Source organism: Pelecanus crispus, chromosome 5 (genome assembly GCF_030463565.1).
Source record: "Pelecanus crispus isolate bPelCri1 chromosome 5, bPelCri1.pri, whole genome shotgun sequence".
Lineage (NCBI taxonomy): Eukaryota > Metazoa > Chordata > Aves > Pelecaniformes > Pelecanidae > Pelecanus > Pelecanus crispus.
This window is the reverse complement of record NC_134647.1, coordinates 5,694,190-5,712,903: the sequence shown is the minus strand read 5'-3', so window position 1 is coordinate 5,712,903 and position 18,714 is coordinate 5,694,190. Positions and strand designations below refer to the sequence as shown.

The following is an 18,714-nucleotide window of genomic DNA, read 5'->3' as shown; positions in this document are numbered from 1 at the left end:
AGCTACTTTCATACTTTTATAATTAGTGTCTTTTGTCTAATTAATAAAAGCACTTCAGTAAAATATGTTACTTCTGAGAAAAAATAAATATTTTTGATACAGCTTGGAAAAAAAAATGTAAGCGTGTGTCTCAGATATATTTCATATACCTTTTCGATACCAAAACCAAAAGAACTGTGTGAGTAAGCTGTGTTACAGATATATTACCATTGTTCTGGCAGGGTAGGTGATTGTAATCTTTTATAGAAATTTTTAAAAAATGAACTGCTCCAATAAATTTTGTTTTTTAAAATGAACACGCTCAACATATTAATCTTTTATATGGTCATTGTCCAGAAGAAATATACATGGCGGATAGTTAAGACACTCCTGTAAGGCACTAGGGCAATATGCTTTCTATTTCAAATTAGGGTAGCCAAGCAGTTTTACTCTTTAAGGCTGCTGTAAAACCTTATCTAAATGAAAGGTATTAAATGGTGAAGTTACATAAAGATGTGTTTCATTAAAATGTTACTGGAAGGTGATTTTGTTTTTTAACTCTTAGTGTATTTCTGAAGGTACAGTATAAAGCTAGGGAATTTATACTGGCACTGAACAAGCCTTGCACATTTATTGCTTAATTGAAGATAATTGGCCTGGCCATAGAAGTGTAGACCTTGCCATTCCAAGATCATGACATGTAAAGGTTAAGTATCACTTCCAGTAAAATCTTCTCAGGGAATTTAAAAGTTGCAATACAAAGTTTGGTAAGACATCTAATTTTCTTGCTGACTGCAATTTTTCTATTTTTTAATTTAAGGTTAATATGGCGTTTGAATTTATTTATAATGTATGTGCCCCAACCAAAAATGATTATTAAAGCACTTAATGTTACTTTAATAACTGCATAAATTTTTGGCATTTTTTTTCCTAAATAGCTACTGAATTGTTAAAGCTATCTCAGTATAGCATAATTATCGTGAGATAGAATAGTACAATAAGGATATTACTCTATGAAAACAGAACTAATAGGAAAAAAGTTTAGTATTTCCATCTGCAAATTAATCTGCTTATTGGACAAAGCAAATTGTGAAATAACCGCTATTCAAGTGGTTATTTCAAGAAGAAATTCATAAATATATATTTAGCATTGCTACCTCAATACTATATACTACAATTTATGGCAATACTAGTATGATATCATTGATTTTGTGGGCTGTTGTAATAAACACTATGACTGAGTTAACTCTCAGCTGGGGCTAGATTGGACTTGGTTCCTGTAGGTAAGCTGTATCGAAAAACTGACATTGCATCTTCCAGTCGTAGGTTTGCCATGGGGACACATTGGATTTTCTAGTGCTGTATGTGCCACCCAGAAATGAAATATATTAACTTCTATCACATTTCTATTAGAAAACAAGATTTTTAGGTATTTATGACTAAGCTGTAAAGCTTGTTTCTGAGTGAAATGCAGAGACTTTCATCTTATCTAACAAGTTTGCTTCTCCCGTTTTCAAACAGAACCAATTTGTTTTATTATATTGTGTGGTGTTTGCACAGCAGTTAATAGTCCCAAACACAACATGAAAGATTGCACAGGTCTTCACGTAATATGGACGTCTATGCTACCTCAGATGAGGATGAATCAGGCTGCAAGTTTGCAACTAGTTTGAACAGGTCCAAGTACATGTTAGCATTGAATATATCATCCCTTCATCCCCTTTTCTGTCTGTGCAAAACAGCTAGGCATCTCCCACAAAAGCCAGTAGTCCTGGAGATGGATCAGGATCTGACATGGCTGAAAATTAAGGTAGATTTAAAACAAAAAAAAACCCCACCCAATCCCCAAAAAGAAGGATAAGAACGAAGATAATTTTTCAGCCACATGATTATCGGTGCTGGCACAGGAGAGGTGCTGAAAGCGTGTGACCAAGACACGAGAGGATCTTAAACCTTAATAAAACTGTGTGTTCAGTTTTATTTCTTTGCCATAGCAAGGCAAAAAATTTCATTTTCAAGGGAAATGGGGAAGGATTTGCACTATTTTCCCAATGGCATGTACTGTTCATCTTCAGTTTTCACCACGTTATGAGCTGCCAGAGGTCATTTATAGCCACATGAATAATTAGGAAATGTTCTTATGCAGGTGGATGTGTTCTCTGCTAATCACATTTGTCCTTCTAAAGTCAGAGGCAAAAATGGACTAGAGAATGTGATTTTTCACAACACACTGTTAATTAGTCCAGCATCTGATATCAGACTTTTAAAACTGAACACCCCTTATTACTGAGACCTGGTGTTAAAGCCCCAATTTTGAAATAAAAAATCCAATTTTTTCTGCACATATATGTGGCTCTTGCTGCCACAAATATTCTCTCTGAATTCTTCCCTTTCCTTAACTACCGCTAGCATTTTCATTCAGGACTCATTTTCCTATGGACCGTATGTTGCAATTGCTTTGTGCATGGGGTCACTGCTGATTCCTGATGGGAGCCCCCTCCTCTGCAGGGCAATGTTTTCTGCAGGAGGAGGAATCCTAGCTTTGCACGGCTGCTCTGCTGTGTGCTGAGCAGCCACTTCCCCCCCCGGCACAATCATGAAGGATGTTGCCGGAGCTCTCAGTAGTTTCTGACTGATTTCACGAGTAGTGCTTGCTGTGGCACTGAGGTTTTTTAGCTATATATATATTTTTTTTTTTTTTTTTTCTTTCCATAAAGATAACCTTCTGGGGGAGGAAGGGTACTACTCCAGCAGTGAAATCCCTAAGACTTGTACTGGGAAGACATGTGAGAAGTTTTATTGATGGTATTTATAGAACTTTTGCAGTACAGGAACTGTAGAAAAAGCCTGCAGTGAAGCTGAGAGCTTGGCTGGGCGGACTGGCCCTTACCTGGTGGCTACTGCACCTTAGCACTGCTCCGAGACACTTGAAAGCAGTAGTATTTTATGTGTGATACAGAAGAAAATTAGATATTGACTAATAAAAATTTGGGATAACCTGCAGTGAGGTGCTTTTCTTGAGACTTCAAAATTATGGTGTTGTCTTTTGTAAAGCTGTGATCAAGCACTTCTGTAATAAATCCTGTTTTCAGGCATTTGTAATAGAATGTAGAGGAATAACCAAGGACATTTTGGGGTTGAGCCTGGCATACTGTAGAAATACCTCGTCAAGTATGCAACAAATTTTCAAGTAGCTGAACTGGGATTTTTTTTTAATGGGAAATGCGTTGAGAATTGCTCCAGGCAGGTATTTTATTTTCAAAGGTGGGTTAATATGTTTAACAGACTGGGGCAATTTGAAATGCTGACCAGAGCTCCAGCACCTGTATTAATGCAATCATTATCTTTTTCTCTTCTTTATTTTTTTTTGGCATAGGCTTACAGTGGTCGTGAGGAGGTATTTGGATCCTCTTATATCACACTCTGAACAGACATAACGAAAAGATGCACCCTGCTGCAAAAAGTTTATCTTAAACTTAGTTTTGCAACTGACTGCGTAGTCGTGGCCTCATTTTTTCAACACTAGGGAGGAGGATGGTGGAGAGCTCACAGATAAAGCCGGTGGAAACGTATAAGCAGATGAGCCCTCGGTTTTAAATTGTTGGGAACTTTTTCCTCCAAGGTCAAGTGAAACCTGTTTTCTGCCAGGAATGTGCAGCCTGTGCCACTGTCAGGTAACATAATTTTTATGGGCTCTGTCTCTCAAAATCTCTGGCTGGTGTAAACTTCTTCAGCCTATGCCAATAGGAAGCACATTATGCCTTTGCTTCATTAAAATGGCCTCAGAAGCCCAAATGTCTGCAAATTCCCTTCCTGCTCTCTGTCTTGGACACACTTTTGGCACCGAAGGAGTCACATACGATAAACCAGGATTAACAGAGTGGCAAGAAGCTCCCTTGTTGATACAGATCTAGTTCCAGCAAAGCAGTTGTGCACATACTTGACTGTAAGCGTGTGTATATTTACGTTGCTTTATGGGGACTTCGATGAATCGACCTGCATGCTTAAGTGCTTTGCTGAATCAGAAATACAAACTTTTCCACCAGCGGAACAGGGAAGGTTTGTTACTGGGGGGAGCTCTGGCTTTGATCTAGCCACACTTAAGTGGGTGTTTCATTTTAAGTGTGTGAATAACCCTAAAGAATAACTTTGTGAAGTCAAGGCAGGGCGCTTACTTCCATTCAGCACTGATAAAGGAAAGCCGGTGCTGGTGCACGAGTACCAGCTCTCTCCTGGCTCTCTTGCCCTCTCTCACACATTTCTGTGGTGCATAAAAGGGAAATGATTAAACAGGTTGAGAGCTACTTCTGTGGTACAGCAGCATGGTCCTATGATTCTATTAGGACAAGAAGAAATGGGCTCAAGCTGCACCAGGGGAGGTTTAGATTGGATATTAGGGAAAAATGTCTTCAGGGAAACAGTTGTCAAGCATTGGAACAGGCTGCCCAGGGAAGTGGTTGAGTCCTCATCTCTGGACGTATTTGAAAGACGTGTAGATGTGGTGCTTAGGAACACGGTTTAGTGGTGGACTTGGCAATGTTAGGTTAATGGTTGGACTCGATGATCCTAAAGGTCTTTTCCAACCTAAACGATTCTATGATTCTAGCATAGCCACAATACTTGCATTTATGCTTTACTCTGAATTGTTTGTTATAATAATTTTGTTTGATATATTACAGTGCTATAAATGATTCTGCTTTCTGAAGAAAAAACCTGCATTTCTATACAGATAGCATTGGTTTGGTATGAATTAAAATGAGCTAAAAGAAACAATATATTTATTTTTTTATATTTGTATATCTTAAATAGAAATAGCTTTATTTAAAAAAACCCCAAACTTCTGCATTTAATTTTTTGCAAAACATTTTTTAAACCTTTTCTATCCTTTTGTATCATAGAACTAATTTCCTCCCTTTAACGACTCTACAAAAGTTTTCAGTGTTATAAACTCTAGTTTTAGCACAGTAATTTTATGTAAAATATTTCTAGCATTTTCTTTGAATCAACAAGCAATTTTCATGCCAATAGATGGTAGAATTGGTGGACTGTTTTGTAATTTACAGGTAAATTGTGTGCTTTCTTAAAATGTGGGACAAGTAATTTTCCCCACACTGATATAACAAAAAACTTGCAACTGGATCTCACTGATTTGGCTCAAATTCTGGCTGAAGTCAATGGGCAGCTCTAAGAGGTGGCTCTTCTGCCACAAATTACTAAGTCTGTATCAGGGAACTGAGTGGTATCTACTATCAGAAAGTCAGTTTTTGGAGAGATTGCTGCATAATTCAATTTATACCAGTATTTTTTCCATTGAGTATATATTTAACCCGTCAAGTGTTTAATCGGCAAGTATTTAGTCTATAGAATAATTTTAAGTTCTTCCTGTGTCATATGTTGGAGTAAATTTTTTAAGTAAGATCCAGCAGGCCAAGAAAGAAACAACATAATTTGCCTGTAGGAAACACTAAGGACAGTGCGTGCCTTAAATCTGGCCCATCACTTGGGACTCCTTCCATTGAGTTGCCACAGCCCTGAACCAACCATGAAGGAGCCTGGGCTTTTGCTTCTCTAGTCTAAAAACACATGAATATACTACTTGAAAAAAAGAAGTTGTTTAACAGCTTTCAAATATGTCGACACCCTACTGTGATTTCCTTGCTCTTTATTGGGTCAGATATTTACGTAAGCCTTCGTGTTGCATTGCTAAATTCTGTGCATTCAAGAAATGGAGATGCGTAATGTGGCAGCCACCCCCTTATGCGGTGTAGGGGTTGATTTAGGCTGCAGTGCCATAGACAACTGAAGCCTCGGTGACCCTGCTTTGGAGTAGCTATTTATTCTTGCTATTTTCCCCATGTGAGTTCTAGCACCCCTGCAGATATATGGCTGAAAATTAATCCAGCAATTCCATATATATAGCTGCAGCTCCTGCTTTGGTTATAGAAGTGCTAGTGCTAGCAAAAAAGAGGGTGAGCAGTAACACACAGTTTAGACAGAGAGAGATCAAACCTGTCAACAGTCGCCAAGTCTTGCACCAACTTAAAGTGATTGTGGAACTGCAATCTTTTAGCTCCTTTCTTCAACCTGAGACATGCATCTTACCTATAAAGCTTTATGGAACGGCAAGTGAAGTGCAGGGCACCATAGCGTGTGTGACTTACGCTGTGAAGAGACATAAATAATTAAGAAATGGAGTAGTCTGGCATAGTTGGGTTGAGTGGCAATGACCTTGAGCATCCTGAAATCTGCTCTCACCAATGCAATTAGTGGCTGATTCAAAGGGCAGAGAAAGCAGCCAGGAATCAATAAGGTGTAAGATATGCCATGGCCACAGTCCTGTTTCCTCAGACCTGGATGCTTTTCCTACTGAAGAAAATAGGAACAATGTTGGAACAACTATGTTATATTCTATATATTATATTGAATGTTCACATATGTTTGCTTAACATTCCCATAAACAGCTGTTTTGGCTACAGCCTCTCTGATAAAGTTTATAACTATATAAAGTTATGTCATGCATTATTATTAGCTGAACATTTGAGTCATTCTAAATAACACCTCATTTTGTTATCTTCTTACACTAGTAAGAATTAAAGTATTTAAAAAAAACTGTGGAAAGTGTGAAAATAACTTTTTCCCTAGAGTCTGAGAAAAAACAGACTGAATAGTTTCAAGAATTGACTTTAATTGCAGCAAACAGCACACAATGTAACTAGCTATCCATCATTTTGCCTTATATTTAGCAGAATGTCAAGAATTCGAAGTGGAAAAAAAGGTAACGATTAAATAAAAGGGTGATGGCACACCTGGCACGCCTCACCCATCACAGGTTGGTGTGGAAAGGGCCAAACATTTTGCTTTGTTCTGGTGACACTGCCAAGAGACGGTGCAGGACCCTAGCTCTGGTCTCCATAAAGACAATTTCTAGACCATTGAAGATGATCATGTGGATTTTCCTACGTCCTTGACGTCATCTTCCTTTGCATTTATCTCTTTCTTTTATCAGCGAGGATCACCCTGGTGTCCCCTATACTGCCTTCTCTTACTGTCATCGGTGGAGGAACTCCTCTCTGAACTCATGCTAAGTGCTCTGGGGGAAGGAAGCCCTTCTGCAATGCCTGAATTCACACCTCGTTGCATATATACTCCACAAGGTATATTACAGCAGCAGCTGTTGTGTGCCACAGGTATCACTGCCATGTTCTTTAGTGCTGATTAAGTAGATCGTTGCATCAAAATGTGCATGTTTGACAAATCTTCATGATAACAGCAGGTAAACTAACGAACAGTGGGGAGAGACTTGGTGAAAGACAGAGGCTGAGCGCCATTTGTTTGTCTCCGGTTGCTAGTGTACTTTCTCACAAAGAGTGACAGGTTTTAATCAGAATATCTCAGGAGGCATTTCTGTTAAAAGCAGAGCTATACCAGAAAGATTTGTGGTTGCAATGTGTGCAAAAGTCTAGTTAACATTACTCTGAGCATGCCTGGGGTCATCCTGACCTAGCGGACAAAGGACGAGGCCTTGTAAGGAGCGAAGGTCATCTGTGAGAAGAAGAAAGTGTATCCACTTTCAGGATACACCTTTCCGAGGAATAAAGACATAAAAGAGTTTCATTGTAGCTTGAATATATGGTTGGCCATGAGAAAAAATATAATTGTGTAAGAAAGGTATCTCATAATGGGAACAGCTTGGTTCCCCAGACTACATCTATATCTGTGTTTGGCTGTCACTGAAGAATAACTGCCCAGGCACTGCACTGGGACACACTTCCCAAGAAGATCCATGAGCAGGTACTCAGGTGCCCACAGCCCCATGGACAGCTTGCGTTGTGTCCACCAAGCATTTATCTCCCTTGTAGAAGATAAATGGTGAGCGTGCCAAGCACAGGTTGAACAGACTTTCCATTGTGAACGACTGGCGGATGGCATTTCCCCAAGAGTGTGAGAACTGGAATGACCATGAAGACTTTGCAGGACAGCTCAGCTGTTATATGCTGCCATGGCTGAAGATGTGCTCCCTAAAGCTAGCAGCTTTTAGGGCCATTTTACAGGTGACTTGCCCAAGCACTTCAGCTCTTATAAGGATGAGTAGGAGTTATTGTTCCTCCTGAGCCATGTACTTTGCACCTGCCTAAACTGCAAAGGGGTCTCAGCAAAGCTCTCCTCCCCTTGTGTTTCTCAAAAATTCCTGTTTGCAAAAGGCCTTTCCCTCAATCCAGGTGTATCTCCTCCCAGCTATCATCTAAACAGTCAGAATATACATATATATGTGGTGATTTGGTCAGTGATGGCTACTAGCCCAGGAAAGGTAATACTGAACCAACCTCCAGCATGTTTTGCGGCTTGCTTTTGGAGGACTGCCTCTGACATGGGAGATGGTGCTCTCTGTGTGGTGGCAGGAGAGCAGATGCTGGTGCCCAGCATTTTCTACCCACCAGCTGGTCTAATCACCCTTTCTGTGCCTGTTCGTGATGCTGGCTCCCACTCTCAATTTTGAATATGTCACTGGTTTGGGAACCTAAAACTCAGATGCCTACAAGTTTGATCTAAATCTAACATCAAATCCTAGGATCCTGCCCCAAAACTTTACAGTGCATAGGATATTCACATCTTTTCCTTTCTTGCCATTTCTATTAAAACATTTTTTTTCCATGTAACCAGACATCCAAATAGATAACAATACCCACCAGACTTAGTATATTAAAAACCAGCAGATATGGCATCTTCGGTGTAATTTTCTGAGTTATGCTACTTTCACTGTGTTACGTGTTCTTTAAAATATTTGGTATTTTAGCTTTAAAACCACATTAAAATGAAATGTTCAAAAAGCTAGCAGTTTTCCAAAAGCCCCTGGCTTTTATTTTTTTGGTACAGAAGAATATACAAAGAACCTTGGCAAATAATTAAACATTCTAATTTGAGATAATCTTTGATTAATGAAGAAGCTGCTTTCGAATGCTCTTCTCTGGCTCTAATAATTGATCGCTAATTGTCCCATCTAAAGGTTATATATTGCCTTTCCTCATGATTGTGTCCTCCTAATGCCTTATAACTTGGATCCAGCTATTAGCAACGTTCATTAATTCCTCTTGAAAGTGCTGTGAGCTTTCAAAATTGAAATAGTGCTTTATAAAACCAAGTTTAGTTTTGTACTAGTTTTGAATCTCTTGACTCAAAACCACACCAAGAGATGTCACAAACATGATATGTAATTATTCAATTTTAGGTTATTTTAGAATTTATGTCTAAACTATTTGAGGATGTTAGACAGAGGAGGTGCTTTTTGTTGTCTTACTGCAAGTAAACAAGTGATGGATTTGCAATTAAGTGTGTGATATCTAAGTGGTAAATACCTTTATGAAGAAATTAGAAAACTGTAAAATTTCGGATCTGGTGAAATTTTCATGATGATAGAAAAACTCTGGGTTGTTTCCGAGGGATTTTACCTGGTGCTCTAAGAAGCTGGGACAGCTAAATGTATTTACTTAATTGTTTACCTAATTGAGAGATGAGGCTTCTTCATAGTATAAGTTGTTAATTCATTTCTGGAATAATCTGGTTTTTAAGCTTATTCTACTTTAGTAAGACAAACCTTGTTAACCTGTTGCTTGGCAGGCTTCCTTTTATATAGCTTAAAGAAAACTGGTTAAACTTCTTTGTTTTTCCTACTAGACATTAAATTATGTACCCCAAATGTTGGTGTGAGCCTAGTGCTCGAGTGCAGCATTACAGCACCAAAGGCTTGTGATTACCCAGCATATTTTCTGCATAGTTTGATATTAAAAAATGCATAAGGTACTTGCATGAACACAGATTTTTACAAATATGTCTAATTAATACAATTTGAAACTGCTTTTACTTCCTTTGCTCCTGAATTTTTCAGTCTAATTTCATTAAAGCGGAATACTTATTCATGTGCTGCTTTCCCCAATTTTGGCTTAATTGTTTCCAGTCTGTACAGCCCGGCTGTCTGGAGATGTTTATTACTGAGTAAATGCATTCTGGAAGGAGAGAGCCTGGCTAAATTGCTGGAAAGAAAAATTCTACAATCTGACCTTATCAAGACAGGATCCAGAAGGTTCTTATTTTTCATTTTGACTGCGGACTGTTAGCAAGTTAAAAAACAATCCAAAGAAGTTAAGTAAAGTCTATCACAACAGTCATTGGAGCTGAGGGAAAAAAAAAGTAAAAAAAAAAAAAGCACTGTCAAACGCTTATAATCCATTCTGCAGAATTGCAGAAAAAGTGTTACATATCCTGTAACAATACAAAGCTATTTCCTTCTGCCTTTGGAAAACAAAAATCTATTCCACCCAAATGCACTTGGTATTTAGGGAACGTTTTAATATACTTTAGGTGTATGATAACACAGAATGAGAGTGCGGCATCAAAGTATTCAATAATATATTTTGAATGATCTTTATCAACTCTCCTGAGCATTTATGACTTGCTAGAGGGAAATGCACTTTTCAAAGATCATGTGCAGTCCCTATGGAGACCCGTAACCTTCCTCAGAGCAATTCACCACAAACTGATAGGTCTGATCACAGCACAAGTGAGACAGTCAGTTTAAAACACTCTGGAAATGCTCCGAGAATACTAATGGGAGCCCTGTGCCTGCTGAGTCACTGCCTGTAACCAGGGGTTCAAGCAAAGGGTTATTTGAGGATTATAAATATTGGTAGGAAGTCGGGTATTGGCAAAGCTTCATTTAGACCGTGGCTGGTTTGTGGTCTGATTTGCTGCATAATCCCTTTATTAGTGAATCAAAGAAAGATAAAATCTTCAGTTAGGGAAGGCTGAGAGGTTCAAATCTGGGGATGGGGATGGAAGAAGTGAGTGTATGGATATCAAAAGGCTGCTCTGAGAGGCACAAGAACTTGAATTTGTTCTTCTAGAAAGAGCTGGGTACTTATCTGTCGTCCCCATGGAACCTGCCGAGTTTATAAATAAAGGGCAAGGTTTTTCTTCTCACCTCTGTCCCTTTGCAAGAGCAATGCCATGCCCCAGTGGCCTTAATGCAGGAGCTTGTTGGTTTTCTTGTTATTTGGCATTAAAGTATTTTTCAGGAATTTCAGCTTTGCCAAAATGATCTACCGCGGTTTGAATGTGTGCTGTTAGAGCCCCTCTGATAGAAAGCTGCAGAATGAGTTTCTTATCACAGAACGTGTATGAATAGATCTCCTTCCTAAGCCACTGCTGGCTTTTTATGGTGGCCTCCCCCGGGTGTCATACACTACTTTGCTACCTGTCACGATCCTCTATTACTATTGCTTCCTCTATTGCTTCCAGGCTGTCCAGAACAGTAGTGTGCTATTTAAATCAGGCATAGCCTGTCTTTGCAATTTCAGCTCTTGGAGGGTGTGGATCCACATGGTGCTTCTCATTAATCAGTACTATGTTGTCTGTGGCACTCTTTTTCTTTCTTTTTTTTTTTTTTATACAACACACATGTAGTAGTACAAGTTCAACCTGTTATTTTCTGACCTCTCTTTTCGTCTGTCTTCCCTCCTTGAGACTTGCTCCCTGTGGTAACTGCTGCAAGAGCTTAAAAATAAAAATGAAAGTGTGAAGTGCATTCACTTTTATGGAGCTGCAAACAGGGGGCAGTGAAAGGAGAGAAAATGCACTGGGATCATTTGTCTACGATTGCCATTAATTGAACCAAGGTCCAGTTAATGTCCTCAGACATTAGATAACCTACAGTGTTATGAAGTGCATCACAAAAGTCATGGTACACAAATATTTAAGAAAAAAAAGAAAGGTATTGTGGGGATCCTCTCAATAAGATCTTCTTGTTATTATCCCATTGCATCTGGCCGTTAGCTGATTTCTGATTTTCCCTTTCTCAGAAGCATTTTGAGCCCAGGCAAGAAATCTTCTACAAGTAGATGAAGAAGTTGGCAATTGTCCGGTACTGAGAGAGTCTGGACACACAGCTGGGCACTTGGTGGGTGAGGACCTGCAGATGAAACTGGGGCTATGCAGAGACTAACTGATACACAGGCACTTTTACTTGTCTTTGAGAGGACCTTGGCGAAAGAGTAGTTGGGAGATTTGCCATAAATCCATCCCCAAAGTACTCACGTTTATTTTTAAGAAGGTTATGCAAAACATAGCAAGTAGCTGCCATGAGAAAAGGGGGCGCCAGGTCCCCCATTTTGCTTTCAGTCTCTCAAATTCCCCCTTTGCTGTCAGACTACTGCTTCCTCAGGAAGGGACAGACACATCCCCCCTCCAGTCCCTGTGTTTAGTAAAAACGGCTCAAAAAGTCCTCGCTGTCAAAAGCAAACATTAACACCAAATATTTGACCAGAGGGGAAAAAAAACCCTCTTATCCTTTGCAAAACATTAAGATAAACAACAGTGATAAACCATTCTTTATAGCAAGAGGCTTTTAAAACACATACGTATGTGCATTCCACTTGGAAATGCAGGTGAGGGCATCAAGAAGTACAGTCTTCTTTTATTAGTAGCAGCTAACTTGGAGAGGTACAAGGAAATTTCATCTATTCAAAATACATTCTCTCACTGCTGCAACTACTGCGGAGTTACCAAAGCCAGGGGGAGTTACTGTTCTTGTTTTTCTTTGTGTGGACATCTCTTGACCCTGATTCCTTTATTGTCCCTCTCTGACTATTACTATTGTTAGTGAAGTGGTGGAATACTTCTCCCTAATTGTTACTGCAGAAAAGTAAATAAATTCTTATTTCTATTTTTTTTTTCACCACTATAGAGACTCTACATTAAGAATAGATTTTAAAGGATGAATACTATGTTTAAAGACTCAGAAAGAAATTAAAATGATAACTGATACAGAGCATGAAGAAAAACAATATCATTAGGAGCAGGTCACAAACCAGGGTAAAAGCTATATGTATTTAGGAAGGTCTGCCTAACAGTCCAACTGAAAAGAAAAGAAGGAAAAGTGTTTCAGACAAGCAAGAAGGTTTCAGGGGCTTTGTTTGGTCACACAAAGGCATCAAATAATTTAGCAGGAGCTACTAATAACTGCTCCATTAAAAAAAACCAAAAAAACCCGGATCACAGTTATAGAGAGTTAACTGTGTATAAGGTAAAACTAAATGGACTGAGTGAGGTTTTTTCAGTCTTAACCAGAAGACCAAAAGTCAGAATTGCACAACCAGAGCGATCCACGGCTGCAAATAGGCCAAATATGCATGTTCCCTTCAAATCACTTCGGAAGCAAAATACAACTCTCTAGGGTCTGGGAGGGAGGAGAACAAGGTAAGTGAGAGCAGGTGTAGGGCATCCTGATCAAGTAGGGTTTAAATGCAGCCTGAGGTAAAAGATGAGCTTTTCAGGCAGAGCAGAAGTGTTGAGTGTGGGTGAAGATAAGGGTGAAGGGTGAAGAGAAGGTGTGAAGAGAAAACAAAAGTGATACAAAAGTTGGTATAGCAAGCTCAGCGGAAAGAAGACCAAAGGTTTTGCTGTTGTTTACTAAGCCGTTGCTGTTAGGCCTGAGGTGAAATGCATCATGCCATCATAAGGTGCAGATGGCATGCTTTAAAAAATAGCTGTGAGGCTTGCCTTATAAATAGAGACAACTTTAGTTTTGCTAAGCATCTGTGTGCTGAGCGGAACTCTGTGCTGCAGGTGCAGTGTGTGCTGCTTGGAGACATCATTGCCCTACTGCTGCTTTTCAGGCTGTAGAAACCACAGTGTTTTCCTGCCCAAAGGTCTCCCAGGCCATCTCACCCTGGGTAAGACCTGCCTTTTTCTGTTAAAGAGAATCCTTCTTTATTTGCTGGATCATTTTACCCTCGCGACAGCAAGAGTGCTCTGGGCTAGCAGTGCCAAGGCAAGCTTTCATGACCTGATGGGCCAAGTGTCCTGGCACCCCATCTGGCATGGGGTGGGTGTGCTTCAGGGCACCCTTGGTTATTTGTTGTTGTCACATGCCTTGAGAAGAAGGCATATGTTTTGTCAAATTAATTTATTACAAGTTTTACTGGTGTTCCTGTGGAAAAGCTCAATAGTTCCTTTCAGTTGAGGAAGAAGGCTCCCATGACAAGGGCTTGAACGTGCTCTGGTGAACCTGGGACTGGCAGCGATGGATGGCAGCCGGGTATGGCAAATGGTTAGGGTGAAGGGTGAGATGAAGCAGCATCAGCACACTCATGGATGTGTCTGGCAGTGTGTGGCTTAACATGGTTAAGCACCTCCAAGGGAGCCGGGGAGGCTGTAGGCATGAGAAACATGCTTGCCTGTCCACCCCTTAGTTCCTTCTCCAGCCCATGTACTCCATAAAACCCTCAGTTAGAGACATGCAGAGCTTGTCTTCCCACAAAGCTGCAAATCCTTTTTTTCTTTTTTCTTTTTTTTTTTCTTTTTCCTTCTCTGAACGGTCTGTCAAACGTCACTGCCTTCCTAACACTCTCCTAACAGCTCCTTTGAGATAGTGATGGCAGGGCTGCCCTCCATTACATTTTCTGCCTTCTCTCTGCCACATTAGCCAGTACCCACTGGGACTTTGGATGTCTCATGTGTCTTCACTCCCTTGCACATTGGTCTCACCATGGCTTGCAGCGGCTCCTTCTTCTCTTCCTGCCCTCTGGTTACTTTGCAGCATCTGTCGTGGTTTAGCCCCAGCCAGCAACTCAGTACCACAGGAAAAAACATACAGACCATTAGCTCCATTCTGCAGCTAAAAAAGATACCAAGGAGACATGTTTGCTGATTTTTGAGCCTTGAATTTAAGGGCAAAGGTTTTTGTCTTTGTTTTTCTTTCATTCCATCTGAAGTGTTGAGAAGAATAGCTGGGAAGAAGGGGTCAATATTCCTACTCTCATGAAAGTCTACAAACATATGGCCTTTGCCAGCACAGCTGCTTTCCTGACACCATTGATAGTCAAAGATAAAACTCAAGATGCTTTTTCAAAGGAAAATTTTCACTCTAATGTTCATGTTGTTTTATTTCCAAGAGCAAAATTAAAAGTTGCAGTGTATTTCAGCTTGGTTCAACCTAAACAGCCAACCAAACAAGGAACAAATACCCTTTTGGGGCGAGTTTGACGTTGGATCCCTCTTGCCTCAGTAGCTGAAGTGCCTCAACCTCCTGCTTCTCTTTCTTGGCCCAAATTCCTGGTGGTACAAAGTTTCTTGAGTAGCAGTCCAGTTGTCTTGCTGGTAGAATAAACAAGACAAGTTAGCAGGAAGTCCAAAAAATCATTTGGCAGTGGAAAACAGGGCAAGGATAGTGCAGTAAATGATGGACAGAGGTTAGCTTTATTTTGGGTCAATATTAAGTGCTTTGTGTGGTTGTTTTGTTGTTTGTTTTTTAGCAAAGGTGAAATGTTACAGTTCAAGAGTGTCAATTATATTGGTGCTTACTGAAAATGGAAATCCAGATAATAAACAAGCATTACTGCAGGGGTCTGTGTGTGCAGAACACCAGGATGGAGCTGCATCCCTGAATTATGTTGCTAGTCCACAACTCTGACCCCTTTGCCCCTATATCTCTCCTCACTGTTTGGAGGGGGTGTGTGTCTTCCCCCAGTCCCCACCCTGAGGTTTCAGAGGCTGAGAAGAGAGAAACTAATTGTCTTGCTTCCAGATGACCATGTTCTAGCTATATGTAGGAATGGGTGTCATTCAGGCTTGAATGGAGGGGACTAAGCTAACACCATGTGGTTGGTTTGAGATAATGTTTATAGAATGAAGAGAGATATCAACTCTCTTTTTCTCTAATTTCACCTCTAATTCTTCTTCTGTTTTCCACCCTGGCAAATCCATGCTCTGTGTCAATTCTCACCACTCCCTCTGCCATGTGGTTGTGAACATTGCTGACTTCTAGGTGTTACGCTACCGACTTGCTCCTTCAGTACAAAAGAGTTTGGTTTAAAAAAATTTTCATTATAATTGTGTGCGTATTCCTGTGCCTGTATGGGAGAAAGCTGCCTTTCTTAATTTAATCAGACCTTTAAATTTGCCATGGTGACAAAGAAAAATAAATAAATATATACACCTGGTTTTTGGTTAACTCTCAGAGGTCATGTGGCTGGTTGCTGTGCGGGTCAGAGTTTGGAGGAGCAGGCATATGACAGTGGCTGTTTCTTCATGCATTGCTGAGTATTTGCACAAGAATTTCATCATGCTGTCTCAGGAATGGCTGCCAACCGCAGGGTAACATGGTTTCACTGTGGAGGGGAAAAGATGGGCTTTATATGTAAAATTACTTTTAACGCAGAAACACTTCTTGACATGAAGGTCAATATGTGCCTAAATTACTCTAAGGAACTGAGTTTATTATAATTCCTCTCTGTCACATTCCCTTGCTGCAGCTGTGACACTGTGCTGTGTAACTTATTTAATTATACAGTTGTGTTTGCCGTTGTGTGTCTGTTGTTGGGTGTGCTGTGAATATTTAGATTTTTCTTTCTCTGCAGTTCTGTAATTCGCTGACGTGTATTTAACCTGAAGTAATCTGGAATGCGCATTGCTTTGGGCTGTGATTTTTTTTTTTTTTTAGGATCTTCCTTCTGCAAAATTGTGTTCACAAAAGCAATTTTGTTGGTGTAAAGATGGGAAGGAGAATCGGCCCTTACACACTGCATTTCTGTAGGTTTTTCTTTGTTTGTTTTTAAAGCAACTTCAATCCACGGTGCTATTGGTGTTTTCAGTGGGTGTATTTTGACAGCGTGGACCTATACTGCAAACTTGCGCGCTTATACATGTGCACACCCCCAGTTTTCCTTCCAAAGAGTTCATGTGGACACTAACCTGAAAGTGTCAAAGGTCCGTGGGCTGAGCTGCGTTTAGCAACCTGGTAAACAGCTCTTGGAGCACCGAAAGTGCAGGACATGCTATTTCCATGGTAAACTCTTTTTCTCTGAGGATATTGATACAGCTTTTTAAATAGGGATTCATTCCATGCCTGTCAGCACTGTGCTGGGTAGCAAGACTGTGAGTAACATCTTGGAATATTTAAAGAAAATGTTTAAGGGGGGCGAGAGGACTTTACAGGTTTTGTTTTTTTTGTTTTTTTTTTTTTTAATGAAGACATCAAGTTACAATGATAGGCAGAGGGTAGATCTATAAAAATATCTAAAAATAGGACAAATTATCATTCTTATAATTAAGCCTAATGGACCTTCCTGTGTAAGTTTGATAAGATGGCTTGCTAATATTCACAGGATTTTTTTCTCTTTAGTCAGTAAATTATGCATAAAGGACAAAACAGAAATAATCACCCAGACATTTGTGTCACTTGTGTCTGACTAATTCTCATCCATTGTCTTTTATAGTTTTAAAATGGGAAATGAAATAGCTGGGCTGATATCTGTGCTGATAAAATATGTAATAATGACTGTTTTGTTAATTTAAGTTGCATATGCCTTTTTTGAAAAGGAAAGATTGCCAAGAGTCATTGGTGAGTTCTTTACATTGAATCAGTATGCAGTAGATGCAAATTCTATGGAAGAGTCAAAAGAGCAAAGACAGAGTCAAAAAAAAAAAAAAATGCTGACTTCATGCCATCTATATCTATGAAGTCAAATAGTGTAAGGAAGTTTCAAGGAAAGGGAGAAGAGAACACCTGAATGCTTTTTCCAAAGTAGGTGGTGGAGGCAAGTTGTTTCTCTTAAAATGTTGATTATTTTGGCTCTAAGTTGTATGAAAAAAATCCTGATAAGGAACCACATTTATTAAGGTGGCAATTACATTTTGCACTGGTGGGTCTGGATTTTAATTTGAAGAGGATACAGAATATAGTTTTCCGTTAAATTAAAATAATTGGATGTAATAAAGGTGTGTTGTTCTTATACAAATGTGTTTACATGTAGCAAATAACAAATGACTTATGAATTATTTTAAAACAATTGCATGGGACTCTATTCTGCAGCAATTAGAAAATGCAATAATGCCATTCAGAGTAAAAAAAAAAAAACAGTCAAACAAAAAAACCACCAAAAAACCCAACCAACAACAGCAAACACCTTCCCCCTCCCCCAAAAACCCAACCCAAACCCCAAGCAATTTTGTGATTCCCTCTCTATGAAGTCTAATTCCCATTCGAAGGACAAAAGTACTTTCTTATTCTGGTTTCAGAATTAGATCTCTGGGATTTCATTCTTCAATAGTATTTTGATTGATTTTATTTTAGTAGTTTTATCTTATTTCATAATGTTTGTATTAAATCAGATACCTCTGAGCACTTAATCATTTTTTAGCTTCTAGATCTTTGTATTTAATATTATATTTGCTGTCAAAATGTAATATAAATAAGAATCATAATAAACGAAAGTCATTGATCAGATGCAGCAAGCTGCAGCAATGACAGGGAACAAAAAACCTGATCCAGAAATCTTTATCTGTAATAGAGACACCTATTGACTTCAGTGGGTTTTGGGTCAGGCCTCAAATGGAAACAAAACCCATCTATGCTTGCCAGACAGGTCCACGGATGACCTGGAATATGATAGCCATTAATCCACTGTAATTACTGTGTGTCTTTACTGAAAAATGGTGACTAGTAAGACAAATGGGATGATGCTGCGCTGCGTTCACATGATGTAAAGAAGAGAATCTACAGACCAGATGAGAGGGATCTGGTGTATAAAACAAAACTGTCCTTCATGCACCCTTATCATCCACTGCCTGATCCTAAATTGCAAGGGAATTAGCTGGCATTGCCTGTGTGGGCCCCAGGAGATAAACGTTGGAGACTCCCAAACCTTTCTCGTAGGCTGTATCCAGGAGAGGACATAGGTGACA

General features: G+C 39.5%; 1 protein-coding gene across 3 annotated transcripts in view; it reads left to right on the top strand.

Annotated features, from left to right (window-relative positions):
- Positions 1-13,811: 13,811 nt before the first annotated feature.
- Positions 13,812-18,714, top strand: part of KYNU (kynureninase) — a 62,914-nt gene continuing 58,011 nt past the window's right edge. Inside the window, exon 1 of one of the 3 annotated variants that reach the window (XM_075711179.1) lies at positions 13,812-13,859. In XM_075711179.1, the coding sequence (XP_075567294.1) occupies positions 13,851-13,859 (9 nt within the window). In that variant the 5' untranslated portion in view covers positions 13,812-13,850. Of the gene's footprint in view, positions 13,860-16,107; positions 16,126-16,813; positions 16,906-18,714 lie in introns of those variants that run through there. The other 2 variants (XM_075711180.1, XM_009482084.2) reach the window with 2 other exon arrangements.